The 15,582-nt window shown below is 35.3% G+C and overlaps 1 protein-coding gene across 2 annotated transcripts in view; it reads right to left on the bottom strand.

Moving 5' to 3' along the window:
- The window catches only part of LOC125653308 (neuroglian-like), a 135,278-nt gene that overhangs the window by 66,929 nt on the left and 52,767 nt on the right, over nucleotides 1–15,582 (bottom strand). For both annotated transcript variants that reach the window (XM_048882717.2, XM_048882718.2), the window contains exons 12-15: nucleotides 11,629–11,719; nucleotides 8,863–9,147; nucleotides 5,399–5,769; nucleotides 1,820–2,048 (exon numbers count right to left, since the gene is read on the bottom strand). In XM_048882717.2, coding sequence (XP_048738674.2) covers nucleotides 1,820–2,048; nucleotides 5,399–5,769; nucleotides 8,863–9,147; nucleotides 11,629–11,719 — 976 coding nt within the window. The remainder of the gene's footprint in view (nucleotides 1–1,819; nucleotides 2,049–5,398; nucleotides 5,770–8,862; nucleotides 9,148–11,628; nucleotides 11,720–15,582) is intronic.

Raw genomic sequence — 15,582 nt, 5'->3', positions numbered from 1 at the left:
TTTATGTCAGGAAGCTTTCATGTAAATCTCAGTTTTTCTGGCTCAGTGGTTCTTGAGAAGAAGATTTTAAAAGATTTTTCCTATATGTGTATATACTTTGATCCCCTATTGTGGCCCCATCCTATCCTTGGGGGCCACGATTTTAACAAACTTCAATCTGCACTATGGTAGGAAACTGTCGAGTAAATTTCCACTTTCTTGGCCCAGTAGTTTTTGAGAAGAAGATTTTTAAAGATTTTCCCTATATTTCTATGTAAACCTTTGATCCCCCCTTTTGGCCCCAACCTGCCCCCGGGGGCCATGATTTGAACAAACTTGAATCTGCACTATGTTAGGAAGCTTTCATGTAAATTTCCACTTTCCTGGCCCAGTAGTTTTTGAGAAGATTTTTAAAGATTTTCCCTATATATTTGTATGTAAAACTTTGATCCCCTATTGTGGACCCATCCAACCCCCGGGTTCCATGATTTGAACAAACTTGAATCTGCACTATGTTAGGAAGCTTTCATGTAAATTTCCACTTTCCTGGCCCAGTAGTTTTTGAGAAGATTTTTAAAGATTTTCCCTATATATTTGTATGTAAAACTTTGATCCCCTATTGTGGAACCATCCAACCCCCGGGTTCCATGATTTGAACAAACTTAAATCTGCACTATGTCAGGAAGCTTTCAAGTAAATATCAGCTTTTCTGGCACAATGGTTCTTGAAAAGAAGATTTTTAAATGACCCCACTCTAATTTTGCATTTTTGTGATTATCTCCCATTTAAAGGGAACAAGGCCCTCCATCTCAACAAACTTGAATTTCCTTCACCCAAGGATGATTTGTTCCAAGTTTTATTGAAAGTGTCCCAGTGGTTCTGGAGAAGAAGATGTAAATGTGAAAAGTTTATGCTGCCGCCGCCGACAGACAACAGACAAATTTTGATCAGAAAATCTAACAAGAGGCTCAGGTGAGCTAAAAATCGCAAATCAAAAGCTGTTTGTTTTTTTCTAAGGACTCAAGATACTTTGTAGCTTTATTACAATTAAGCTCGGAATCAATATTCTATAAATCTGTCAGTGTTACAAAAATTGTTGCTTGACTAAAAATACTTAGTATCATCATAAAGATACCAAATACCATAAGATATTAGAGGATAGTAAAACTCTAACTCTAATTACAAAGCTTGTAATTTTAAAACTAAAGATAGGAATCCTTGTCTCCTGACCAACCTGACAAGTAACCAGGTGGAAAATCCACAAGAGACTGGGTTCAAAAAAGCACGGTCATGCCAGTGACAAAAGTCTTGCAATGGAAACAAATTCCCAAGTTTTACTTTGATTTCTTAGAATGATAAAGAAAATGAAAGAATTCAAAATGTTGATGATTTAAATTCTGATGATTCAGATAAGGAAAAATTTTCTCATCTTCAGCCACCATTTAAACTGGAGGCCGATGCTAATTTCCTTTGGTAAAACAATGCCTTGGTCATGGATATTTCTTTACCACCATAAACAGGAAATTGAAGTCTGCTTAATAAGTGTTTTCTAAATTTCATCCAAATATGACAGTTTTTCAAAATGCGAATGGCCCTGAACTTTGAAATCAAAGGTTTAAAAAATCCCTGAAATGTTTCTGTGCATATAAGTATTTGAATACTAAAGTATGGTTTAGTACTGAATGCAACACACAGTGAAGTAGGTCAAACATAACCCTCCAATATTTTCCTGTACACTCATTGTTAAATTGGTCGAGGGTACGATACTTCTGTCATATTATTAACTGAAGGGTACTAATTCCTTTTGGTCACCTGATTGATTAATCATACAGTCACTTACCCCCCATTCCCGAGAACCCAATGACTTCCTCAGGCTCTTTTAAAGGTGTCCCTTTTGAATTCCGAGCGGCAACTTTCACTCCATACTGCTGATATGTGTCATTTGTTTTAATTAATTTAGAATTTTTGTCTCCACTAACAATATATGATTTGCTATCAGTTGTGTTCAGCTTTCTCACAAATATCTGGTATTCAAAGTTATCTCCATTGTGTTCCATGTGATCCATTGCCTTAAAAGAAAAATTTAAAAGATTAACATTTCATAAATTATGTAATTCTAACTGCATGATTTTGTTACATCTAATATAGTCTCAGTACTATTATTCATTTGACTGATACTTAAAATAAACAAGAAATGTTTGTAAAACATATATGCCCCCCATGGTGCAAAATTGAAAAGGGTTATACACATGCATTATTTAATTGATAGTAGTGCCAAACCAATTCAAAATATTGAGAAGACAATTATCTTTCTATGTCCAGAGTGAATTGACCATCTACTCATTATGCTGTACCAGTGTACCAAGTTTGGTGTCAATCAAGCAAATGATTCATAAAATATAAGAGACAATATATTCCAGTTTAACGCTTGACCTTTGACCATGTGAACCCAAATTTTATAGGGGTGATCTACTCCTTATGACGTACCAGTGTACCAAGTTTGATGTCTGTCAAGCAAAGGGTTCTCAAGATATTGAACAGACAGTATATTCCTATGTCCAGTTTGACCCTTGACCATGTGACCTAAAAATCAATAGGGGTCATCTACTCTTTAGGATGCACCAGTGTAACAAGTTTGATGCCTGTGAAGCAAAAGGTTCTCACGATATTGAGCAGACATCTTCCTATATCCAGAGTGGATTGAACCTTGACCTTTGACCATGTGATATCAAAATCAATAGGGGTCATCTATTCCTTAAGATGTATCAGTTTACCAAGTTTGATGTCTGTCAAGCAAAGGGTTCTCAAGATATTGAACAGACAGTATATTCCTATGTCCAGTTTGACCCTTGACCTTTGACCAAGTAACCTCAAAATCAATAGGGGTCATCTACTCCGTAGGATGTACCAGTGTACCAAGTTTGATGTCTGTCAAGCAAAGGGTTTTCAAGATATTGAACAGACAGTATATTCCTATGTCCAGTTTGACCCTTGACCTTTGACCAAGTAACCACAAAATCAATAGGGGTCCAGGGGTCAACATTAACGTTTGTCCGCTTGTCCGGTACCAGTGGAAAAACATTTTGGACAAGTGAATATTGATGGGCACTTGTCCGATTGGACAAGTGCTTTTCTTATGTAAAGAAGTCTCCAAACAAATTTGTGAAAAGTTTATCGGTGGTTGAGAGTCGGAAGTACATGTGTAATGCATGGAAAATGAACTTTGATCCCTCCCGATATCAATCGCTATGTAAACTAGCTGAGTCAAACTCAATCGGGATTGGTGTTCACTTATTGCATACTACTTTCAATCATCCATGGATCTTACGAAGTCATTGATTCAAGATAGGAAGTCTAGATAAAATTTTGTTTTATGCGTTTATTGTTTTTATCAAAAGAATAAGATAAAAAAATCAATCAAGCAGGTATAAAAATAGACTATATATTAAGTAAATTTAATTACAGTTTTGAAGTTGACAATATTAGATCCTTTTTTGAAAATGTTTCGGACAAGTGAAGTTGAAGTTCGGACAAGTAAATATCTTTGTCCCTTGTCCGAATGGACAAATAGGGAAAAAAGTTAATGTTGAGCCCTGGGGTCATCTACTCCGTAGGATGTACCAGTGTACCAAGTTTGATGTCTGTCAAGCAAAGGGTTCTCAAGATATTGAGTGGACAATATCCTACTTTAAATTATCCTGCCTCTGATAAAAATTTTTGAATTTCATTGGCTGAAATCAATTCTACATACAACGATATTATGTCTCTTATTTACCTAATATTTTCAATATAACACAGTATAAAACAAGATGTGTTGTTAAAATCTCAATGCCCTCAAAAAAGCATATACTGATGATCGAAAGGCTTTACATAATATAATACATGTATTAACATTAAACAATATCACTAATTTGTACCAACCCTAAAGTCAAAACCCTAGGGTTGCAAAATTCACCATTTTTTTGTACATCTTTTTCTGCTTTTCCTAAATATGCATTTGGTTTTTAAACTGTATCAGTAAACTTAAAGAAGTCCTTCAAATGATAAAGACAATAATCTGTATGAAAATTTTGGCTCAACCATGAAACCAAACCCTTACCCCTAGGATCATTAAATTTACAATTTAGGCAAAGGACTACCCACTCCTTCTAAATATCCATTTAGTTTCAATTAAGTATTAATAACATTAAAGCAGATGCCATTTACATGTTTTGCACAATTACACTGACACTATATACATATACCAAGATTGGCCCTGTCCTGGAGTCAGAACCTCTACCCCAGGGATCATGAAATCAATTTTGGTAGAAGCCTTCCTGTTCTATATCATATTGCATTTACATGTAGGTTTTATTACACATTGTAGAGAAGAAGATTTTTGAAAATTGGCCAATTTTTGGCAGTTTTTGCCGCGCCCCGTAAGACCCCAGGGATGCAGGAGTCCTGCAATTTATAATGCATGGGACATGAATTATAAATACATGTCCCAAAGATGCTTCATACCAAATTCAAAAAGAATAAGAATGGTAGAAGAAGTTGAAAATGTTCAATTGTTAACGCACCACGACGGACGCAGACCAATTGCAATAGGTCACCTGAGTTTACTCAAGTGACCTAAAAATTTAATGTACTCTATATCAGGAAGCTTTCATGTAAATATCAACTTTTCAGACTCGGTGGTTCTCGAAAAGATTTTTAAATGACTCCATCTATTTTTTGCCTTTTCTTGATTATCTCCCATTTCAAGGGGGCATGGCCTTCCATTTGAACAAACTTGAATCCCCTTTAGGAAGATTTGTGCAAAATTTGTTTGAAATTGGCCAAGTGGTTATGGAGAAGAAGATTACAATGTGAAAAGTTTACAGACAGATGGATGGACAGACAGACTGCTGGCCGGAGGACAAAATGTGATCAGAACAGCTTGCGTGACCTATAAACTTTACTTCAGTGAAGAACAATATAGGATAAGGAATCTGTTTGCCATCAAAATCTACACACAATTTGTGCAACAATCCAAATGTAACTAAATCTGATAAAAATGAAACAGAATTATGACATCATAAACATGATGTTTTGCATCCACTTTTGGTATGGAGGGGAGGGGGGGATATGCTAATTTAATCTGGCCCTACAAATACATATGTAAACTAGAAAACTGACAAGTTAGACACCCCCCCCCCCCCCCCCAATAAACATTTTCATATAAAAAAATTCTAAGTTCCATGAAACCAATAAATCTGAAAATGAAATGGGGTCTTCCTCTTTGTAATCCAAACATTACCTTTAAATTCTATGAACATTTTTTCAGGTGAATTTAAAGTTATTGTGTGCCATAGAAAGTACTGAAGAACAGACAGACAATGATTACTAAAGGGCACCCAACATATGTCAGGCCCTAATTACAGGTGAAGATAATTACCTCCCACTCAATGGACAGATAACCCTCCTGAGAATTCTTGATCTTTACACCCTCTGGATGTCTGGATGGTTTCTTTGGGTCTGTTTTACATATATTGGTTGGTTCAGATGGCACACTAAATCCCTTAGAGTTCATAGCCTTTATCCTGAATGTGTATTCTACCCATGCAGAAAGAGATATACCACTAATGAAAGTATTATTATTTGTCGTCTTGCTCAGGTATACCCATTCCTTAGGTTTAAAAGAGGTGCTGTATTCAACTGTATAGTCAATGATAGGAAGGAAATTGTTAAATCCAGCCGTCCACGTCAATCCCAGCTTCCAGTCTCCACAACTGGTGATCTTGACATCAACAGGTGGATTGGGAGCAGCTGTAACAGGAAATACATATCTGTATATAAATCTATTCTCATATTGTTTAAAAGAATCAAACACATTTGAGTTGAAAATTCCCCAAATGATTAGTTCTAAGTGTTGGAGAGAAAGAAAAAGAAAGACAGAGTGCAGAAATGCACATTTAGAATTTTCAGACACTAACCCAGGAGCTAAAGTACTTCAAAAGTTCAGTAGCTCAAATGAAATATTGTGTAGTTGTCTGGAACATTATGTGTATTATGAGGCCTCTATATATTGATACACACAGATATTTAACTGTCCAGTGATATTAAATATAGCAGGCACCCAATACAGAGATGGGTTTGATAATAAGCAAGTACATTGTAAGTCAGGATCAACATACATTAAACACACTTTATGCAAATTATGCAATTTAACTCAATCTGATTAAAAAGTAATCAAGCCATCCATGTAACTATTCTTCAAGTCAGATAGGGAACGCCCCATTTCAAAATATTCATGATAACGTGATGTTGTATGCAGAATTTCGAAAGTAAACAATTACATAGTGACGTGCAAGCATAGACGGCTAGCAGGTTGTTGGCGGGACAAGTTCAGCGATAAAAGACAGTCAGACGGAAGACAGGGTAGAGAGAATCACTGAGCAATGGAAGGGGGGTTAAATTTTATTCAGTACATCTACATACTGTAAATGAAATCCTCATCTCCCATGATGTTTCTAATAACATTTTTCTCACGTGTTTGCTCACATCCACCAAAACATCATTCCTTTATAAATATGCATAAGAAAATCAACATTTTCCCCTTACATTGAGTACTCATTTAATACCCATGTATGGTTTGTCAAAATTGTTAAATCATCATTTTTCATAGTTTATAATATTGACAAATTATATGGTCTGCTTTTTAACATTGAACAAAATACTGTTTAATACAGCACATATACCTTTAAATGTAATTGTCCATAAAAATATTGGAGATTGCTATGAAAAGTGTGCAAAACAGTTTGACTGACAAATTAATACATGTAGTAAAAATGCTACATGTACTAGTAAGCCCTACTTAGCAGTCATTGCAACTTTTGGTAGAACAAATTTATTTCAAATTGTCACCATATTCTAAACTTAACAAACAAAAAAGAATGGCAATGCTGTTTCCACTGTTTGAAAGCTGCAACATCAGCACCAAATATATTTCTTAGTTCTGGTAAATTTTAAATAATGTAGAAAAAAAAATCTGAAACAAACAATTCTATGGCCATTTGCCCCAATTTAGAATACTAAAATCAAAATTTTCATAAATTGAAAACTGTCAGTTGTTAATCAAATTAAAAAGAAATTCTTTTTTATCTTTATGGTTTCAACTTCCAATTTCTTGAAGTAACTTTCTGGTCCTAAATTTTTAATCTCCTAAATTAAGCAAATTTACCCTAAAGTTCACCTGATCCTTTGAAACTCTCAATCTTTAGTCCTGTTACAGGTAATTCTTTAAATTCACTTTTGATACATTGAAGTGCTAATTGTTTTACACATGCAGTCGATCACTCCTGATCAAACCATCACTGCATGGACCTTGCATGTGAGATAGCCATTGTTATGAAAACATAGCTAATTATACATGTAGCTATGAAACAACCTGGGTATAAATTGGTTTGTTAAATGAGTGGTTTCAATTATCAATTAACCTTAATTAAAATAATTTTAAAGGATGATTATGACATGTGACACTAATTATTTCACTGCAACAAAGGAAGATTTATTGTGCTCTTTTTCAAGAGTAAACAGAATGTTCATGAAAACAATGGTATTCTTGTTTCAAAACAATTCTTTCCATAATTAATAAGTAATTAGGGACAATTTTCTTATCACAAAATGTTATGCTAGTCACTTAATAAAGTGCACCGCCACGGCACATGATACGCCCGTCACATATTGTTAACAGTATAGATTGTACCCATTAAAACATTTTTTTTTTATATCACCTTAATTAAATGTCACAGTGACCTTAAAGTAGAATGCGACACACCTTCTACCTAAGATGCATTAGTTGACCAATTTTGGTGACTCTAGGTCTAATAGTTTTCAAGTTATGAGCCAGATAAGTTTTTGCCATATATGGCCATATCTTCTTAATGAAAAGTCACAGTGACCTGGTTTTAATGTCGCGACACACCTTCTACCCAAGATGTATCTACAGACAAAGTTTGATGATTCTAGGCCTTGTAGTATTTAAGTTACGGGTCGGACACGAAAAGCTAACAGACGGACGGACAGACAGACGGACATGAACGCCATACCATAATACGTCCCGTCTTAAGACGGGCATATAAAAACAAGACCTGAAAACCCTTCTTTACAAAAAAGCATGTAATTAGGGGAAAGTTAAAAACTTTAACAAGAGGCCCATTGCTCACCTGAGTCACCTTGGCCCATATCTGAAGACTTTCCATATATATTTGCATGTATAACCTTAGTCCCTAGTGTGGCCCCAACCTACCCCTGGAGGCCATGATTTTTACAAACATGAATCTGCACTGTCAGGAAGCTTTCATGTAAATTTCAACTTCTTTGGCCCACTCATTTCTTGAGAAGAAGATTTTTAAAGATTGTCCCTATATATTTCTATGTAAATTTTTGATCCCCTATTGTGGCCCCATCCTACCCCCAGAGGCCATGATTTGAACAAACTTGAATCTGCACTATGTCAGGAAGCTTTTATGTAAATCTCAGCTCTTCTGGCTCAGTGGTTCTTGAGAAGAATATTTTTAAATGACCCTACTCTAATTTTGCATTTTTGTGATTATCTCCCCTTTGAAGGGGGCATGGCCCTTCATTTGAACAAACTTGAAAGCCCTTCATCCAAGGATGCTTTGTGCCAAGTTGTTGAAATTGACCCAGTGATTCTGGAGAAGCAGATGAAAATGTGGAAAGTTTACAACAACGACACTGAGGGTGGAGGTGTGAACAAACTCAGTTTTAGACCACATCAGGATGCCTACATATCCTTTTCACTGAACCCTAAAGCTTCTAAAGATTTATAAAGAAGCATCTTGTAGATCTCTACATACATGTACTACTTTAAACCCTAATTATACATAAATCACTTACCTTTAACCTTTAATTCAATGGTTCTTTGATCTTCATCAATGCCATTGCTGGCTAAGCATGTGTAGTTTCCTGAGTGCTTGCCTCCCGCTTCTTTAATTCTTAGTACTGCACAGTTGTTTTCACAGCTAATATGATGATCTGCAAAGTCTTTAATGAGTGTTCCCCTCTTCTTCCAGAGGTATTTAATGGTTTCCTTTGGATCCGTCTTAGCAACACAAGTAAATATGACATCTCTGCCTGCATCAACTTCTGGTACTCCATTCAAATCTGTTATACTGGTTTTGTCTTTATAAAAATACAAAAGAAAATCAAGACTGCTTGGACCAGATTTTGTACTATAATGAGTGGAACATTGAATTTCTTTTTTGATTATTTAACTTGTTTATTGTGATTTTCCCTAACAAAATCATTGCCCACCAGGAATCATGGTTTAATGAAAACTGAATACATGTATGTATATTTTTCAGCACACAAGGATACTGCCATATTTGATTATCATGAGAACATTTTCTATATTTTAATGTAAAGTTTGAAAACCTATTGTGGGCCTACCGTGGAAGTGGAGTTATAGGAGACAAATCTATTCTATACTCTAGTGAGGAAACTTCCATATTCTTGACAGATCTATTTCTTCAAAGATTTTCCCTTTAAATGTGTATCCCTATTTAACTGTTGAATCTCTACCATGGCCCCACCTTGGTTGGTCCCAGGCTGTGAACAAACTTGAATAAAAATTTACAATAGACTGAAAAGGAAACTTGCATATTGTGCTCTTGTCACTTATAAGAAGCTTTTCAAAGAATTCTTATGTAACCGAACCCCTAATGTGGCCCCAGAATTCACCTAAATATTCTTATGTTATCGAACCCCTAATGTGGCCCCAGAATTCACCTAGATATTCTTTATGTAATCGAACCCCTAATGTAACCCCAGAATTCACCTAAATATTCTTGTGTAATCAAACCCCTAATGTGGCCCCAGATGTCACCTAAATATTCTTATGTAATCAAACCCCTAATGTGGCCCCAGATGTCACCTAAATATTCTTATGTAACTGAACCCCTAATGTGGCCCCAGATTCCATGGTGTGTACAAACTTGAATATTCATTTGTTTGCATATTAATTAGACAGCTGTACATTTGCTGTTCTTACAAAGATTTATAAAGAATTTTCCTGTGTAAAACTTTGAACTCCTGTTGCAGTCCTACACTGGCATTGGGGCTCATGGATTGAACAAACTTGAATATGACAAGTCTTAAGAAGATTTTTTTTCAACACCCCGGTCACCTGAGTATTAGTTAGAAGTATCACCTGAACCCCAGGGCTAAGAAATCTATAATGATTTACCTGTTCTTCATATCTAAACTAAATCATTAATTAGCAGCACTATAATACAAGGTGTATTCGTAAAACACAAATGTCCCCAAAAGTGCCTACAACGATCAAAGACAGTAAATAATATATAACATAATTATGCTATATTAACACTGCAAGACTATTTCAGACCCGTCCAAGAGTCAAATTTCTAGGGTTGTGAAATTCTCACTTTTGGTATATCCCTTTCTGCTTTTCCTATTAACTATGCATTTAGTTTACATATAGTATCAGCAATATTAAACACAGGCAACAATTGATTATGAAAAATAAAATAAATAATCGGAATCAAAGAGCCAAAAACAATCGACAATCAATTGTTGGCAACTATCGTTTCATCAATATGGGTTGCATTTTTCTTAACTTGACCTTGAATGAAGAAATGGGACAAGGTCAAAAATTTTGGTACAGAGCATCTTGCCTTAATGTCATCTCTCAATGTTTCAAGATTGAAGTTCTGATGTCAAAGAGTTCTCAAGTTACAGCCCAGACAAAATTTGGTTTGAGTGATAATAATAAGAACGAGCTATAACTGTTGGGATGTCAACACAAATGTCGCTGAACACCTCCCCAATGCGGAAATGGACCCAGGTCAAATTTTTGATGCCAGATATAGACTTGGGATCCTCAATTCATACTAGAAACTAAAATTGGTTGAAATCCGACAAACTTGATTTTTGGAAGTCATTTTGAAACATTTAAAAATTGAATGGAAAGAAATACTGATGCTAGAAATTAACTGTGGACCCTCAATTGACCCCAGAACCCAAATGTCATAGAGATTTTAACACTCTAATATTTCTGTATATGGTGGCCATTTTGAAAATGGTGGCACCAAATATATTTTGATGTTGAAAATGGACTTCAGGTCATGAAATTACTCTAGAAATAAAACTTGGTTGAAATCCGACAACTTTGATTTTTTTGACATTTGTTGGCAACAATTTTGAATTAATTAGCAGCCATTTTGAAAACTGATTACACCCCTCCACATGACCCCCTATCAGTCCACAAAATTTAAATTGGATCTTCATAAAATTGTGCAGACAAGTTCAGCACTAAAATGAAGAGCAAAATCAATATATCCCCGACACTATGTGTTCGGGGACACAAGAAATGGAGCAAATACAATATGTCCCTGACAATATGTGTTCGGGGACATGATAATAGTAAGAAAATTGACAAAAACATGTCCCTCCTTTGAAGGGGAGACATAATTATGACTAGTATTGAAAATGTTTCCATTTTTTAATTGCCAGTATTTTTCATTTTCATACCCAAGTGGCATGCTATACACTTAGATGTAAATGCTTGGGAGTTAAATATATCACACTGAATATGCATACTACACCAAAACTCCTGTTCACATAATAAAAAGTAAATTAACTTACCTCTTACGATAAGCATACTACTTTTTCCCATTTCACCTTCTGTATTTTTAGAAATACAAGTGATATTTCCTTCATCATTTTTATTCACTTTCTGAAATTTAGTAAGAAAAAAAGAAGATAAATACCATGCAGAAAGAACTTTCTGTAAATCCTTGTGTTACAGAATCACTATCAGACAGCAGCAATCATGTATAGGTGACTCCCGATTATTCAAAGTTCAAGGGACCTTGATAAAACTTTGACAGATCGAGAGTTCGAAATTCGGAAATTGAAAGTCCGACCATATGGTTAAGATTTTACAGTAACCAGAAATATTTGCCAGCAAGGTCATGAGTCGTTTGGTATACATCTAGTTGATGTCTGGGTCGTTTTGACATGTTTTTCATTCATATTTGTCAGGTAATATATTTGATTTCAAAATAAAGAACCTTATTTTGCATTAATAAAAATATTTTAAAGTTTATGTATTTCTTTGTTCTTTTTTCATGCTAAGATACATGTAAGCGTACAAAACTAATTTTTGATAAAGGTTTACTGTCGCTAGGCCTAACTACACAGAGAACAACTTCGTTGCAACTCGGCTAAAAAGGATATTTTAGAGTAACTCTATACAAAGAACAAACTCAAAAAATTTAACAGTCTCTCGATCTCAAATCATTGTCTCTAAATTATTGTCTCAAACTTACTCTCTCGTTGTCCAGTCAAAAACATTATAGATTTTATTCATAGTCAGATTACATTTTAATCAACACAAGGCCCCAGTGTAGGGTGAAAACTGACCAATTAACCAATTATTTAAAAAATGAACATCACTTTTAAGCTGTTCATGGTCAGTATGAACGGATTTGGATTTGAGGCAAATTCTGTGAATCGCGCTAGTGATTCAGAGAATTTGTCTCAAATCCAAATCCATTCATATTGACCATGAACAGCTCAAAAGTGATGTTCATTTCTTATATTAATATTCATTTACTAAAACACCATTTGTTTACATTGCTTCTATTTTGTTGCATAAAACGAACTCCTAGCCTCTGTCACAGTTGTATTGTGACGTACGTCAACACATAGACAGGACGTCACACTTCGTCTCGCCCTGCCTTTTATCAACATTGCAAGGTGCACTGTATTTTGGAGGTAAGAGACCGCAAGACGTGGATGATAATCCACGTAAGTTTACAATCTTAATCCAAAGGTGTGACTTGTGAGATCTTTGTAACACATGTATTTTTTTCAAATCATAGTACGCTCTCTCAGTCGCGTGCTTTAAGCTAGTTCATAATCCGTTCTTAGTCAATGTGAAAGGATTGTGTCGTGCGCTGAAATTGGTTGGTTCATAGAGGAAAATGTGATTTGTAATAAATATATACTCATGTGGCCACCTCCACAAAGAGGCACAAGTGATGTATCACCTATGTTAACACATAATTACCACTAGCCTCCGACATTCAACAATCTCCAAGCAGAAATGATTAAACGATTGGGTAACCATGTGTATAGGTTACCATCACTTTGAGAGATCGAGAGTGAAAAACAATGAAATATGGTTTACGGGACCCAACTTCACTTCGAGTGATCGAACGTTCAAGAGATCGATAGTAAATTTGCTTATTCGTATAGAGAAAAAAACTGGGACCATGATTTCACTTTGAGAGATCGAAGTTGGAGCCATCAAAAGTCACCTGTACATGTACTCTACACAGTCAAACAAATGTCTTTAAAGTCACTATGGATCCATGAAAGGTGAAGATAATGAACAGTGATCAATCTCTTAACTCCTATAAGGAATACAAAATAGAGTGTTGGGCAAACACGGACCCCTCCATAGCACACTTAGTATCAGATTTAGGAAGACATTACATCACAACAGACATTTCATAGAATAACAATGGAAATCACAATAATTGTAATACAGTGAAACTTCTCCAAAATGGCCCTTTAGAGAACTGGTCTTCCCTAAATATCAGTCAATTTTAAAAGTCATGGCAAAAACATTTACAATACCGGCCAACCCTGAAAACCAGACACTTTTTAAACTAGAGGCCTACGGGCCACATCACTCACCTGAGCAGCACTTCCTAGCAATAAACAAGCTTGAACAAAACTATCATTATACAAGCAGCTTGGTTCAAAAAAAAAACTTTTCAAAGGTAACAACTAAAAATTCACCAATTTTCAAACTTAACTATTAAACTTGATGACAAATTCATCAATTATCATTATGCCCTTGTAGACAGATATGGCCTTTCTCTTAACAAATTTCATCTAACTTAAGGATGCTTTGTGCCAAGTTTGGTTCCTATACATTCGCATGTAAAACTTTGATCCCCTATTGTGGCCCCTTCCTAACTCCAGGGGTCATGATTTTTACAGACTTGATTCTCCACTTTGTCAGGAACCTTTCATGTAAATTTTAGCTCTTCTGGCCCAGTGGTTCCCAAGAAGAAGATTTGTAAATGACCCAAACCTATTTTTGCATTTTTGTGATTATCTCCCCTTTGAAGGGGGCATGTCCCTTCATTTGAACGAACTTGAATTCCCTCCACCTAAGGATGATTTGTTTTAAGTTTGATTGAAATTGGCTCAGTGGTTCTGGAGAAGAAGATTTTCCTATATTTCAGCATGTAAAACTTTGACCCACTTATGTGGCCCCACCCTACCCTCGGAGGTCATGTTCTGAACAAATTTGAATCTACTCTAAATTAGGAAGCTTTCACTTAAATATCTACTCATATGGCCTGGTGGTTCTTTATTTCAAAGATTTCAAGCATGTAAAATTTGATCCCCTGTTGTGGCCCTGCCCTACCCCCATCCTACCCCTGTGGGTCATGATCTGAACATATTTGAATCTAATCTATATCAGGAAGCTTTCAGGTAAATCTCCACTCTTCTAGCCCAGTGGTTCTCAAGAACAAGATTTTTTTTAAAAATTCTTTATATATTCACATCTATAATTTTGTTCCCCTATTGTGGCCCCATCCTACCCCAAGGGGTCATGATTTCAATGACCTTGAATCTCCACTATGTCAGGAACCTTCCATGTAAATTTCAGTTCCTCTTGCCCAATGGTTCTTGAGAAGATTTTTAAATGACCCCACCCTATTTTTGCATTTTGGTGATTATCTCTCCTTTGAAGGGAGCATGGCCCTTCATTTGAATAAACTTGAAAGCCCTTTATCTAAGGATGCTTTGTGCCAAGTTTGGTTGAAATTTGCCCAGTGGTTCTTGAGAAGAAGATGAAAATGTGAAAAGTTTATGCCGACGACAGACAACAGACAAATTTTGATCAGAAAAGCTCAATTGAGCCTTTGTCAGTGTATTGGGAAAGGTAAGTGAGCTAGCACTAAACTTATTACAGTCAAACCTCGCTATCTTGAACTTGATGAGGGGGAGAAAAAACTTCTAAGACATCCAAGGGTTCGAAATATTGAGGTTAAGATATATAAAGAAAATGTGAGCAATCAGAAGAGATGCATGTTAACCTGGACAATTTTTTTTACACTTATCCTTGGCAAAATTCATCTTGATTACCATAATTTTTGGAAATAAAATCACTGTGGAGTATAGGGTGAAAGGCTTATTTTTATCTATTTTCTGCAAAAAATTCCTAGATTAGTTGATTCGGCAGATAGGGCAAAGACTTTCCCAGCTATTTCTAGTGTTATTATGAAGTCAATAAGGCATGGGTTTGTTGCAAGTGTAAATCATACTAGTGTAAATATGAAGATACAATAAATGAAATTACCACTTTGCAAATCCAACTTTAAACATTGCGCATTCAGATTGTTAACTGTGTATTATCCTCCATTTAGTTTTCAATTTACATATTGGCAATTTTCAGCAAACCCAGTAAAATTGATTGAAAGTAATTATTGCTATGATTTAATTGTTTTAAATGATTTGTAATATATTAAAGATATCATTTATTCATGTAAAATATTAAAATAATAAAGTGTA

The sequence above is a fragment of the Ostrea edulis genome, chromosome 7 (genome assembly GCF_947568905.1).
Source record: "Ostrea edulis chromosome 7, xbOstEdul1.1, whole genome shotgun sequence".
Taxonomy (NCBI): domain Eukaryota; kingdom Metazoa; phylum Mollusca; class Bivalvia; order Ostreida; family Ostreidae; genus Ostrea; species Ostrea edulis.
The sequence above is the reverse complement of the archived record's forward strand: the minus strand, read 5'-3'. Positions and strand labels throughout refer to the sequence as shown.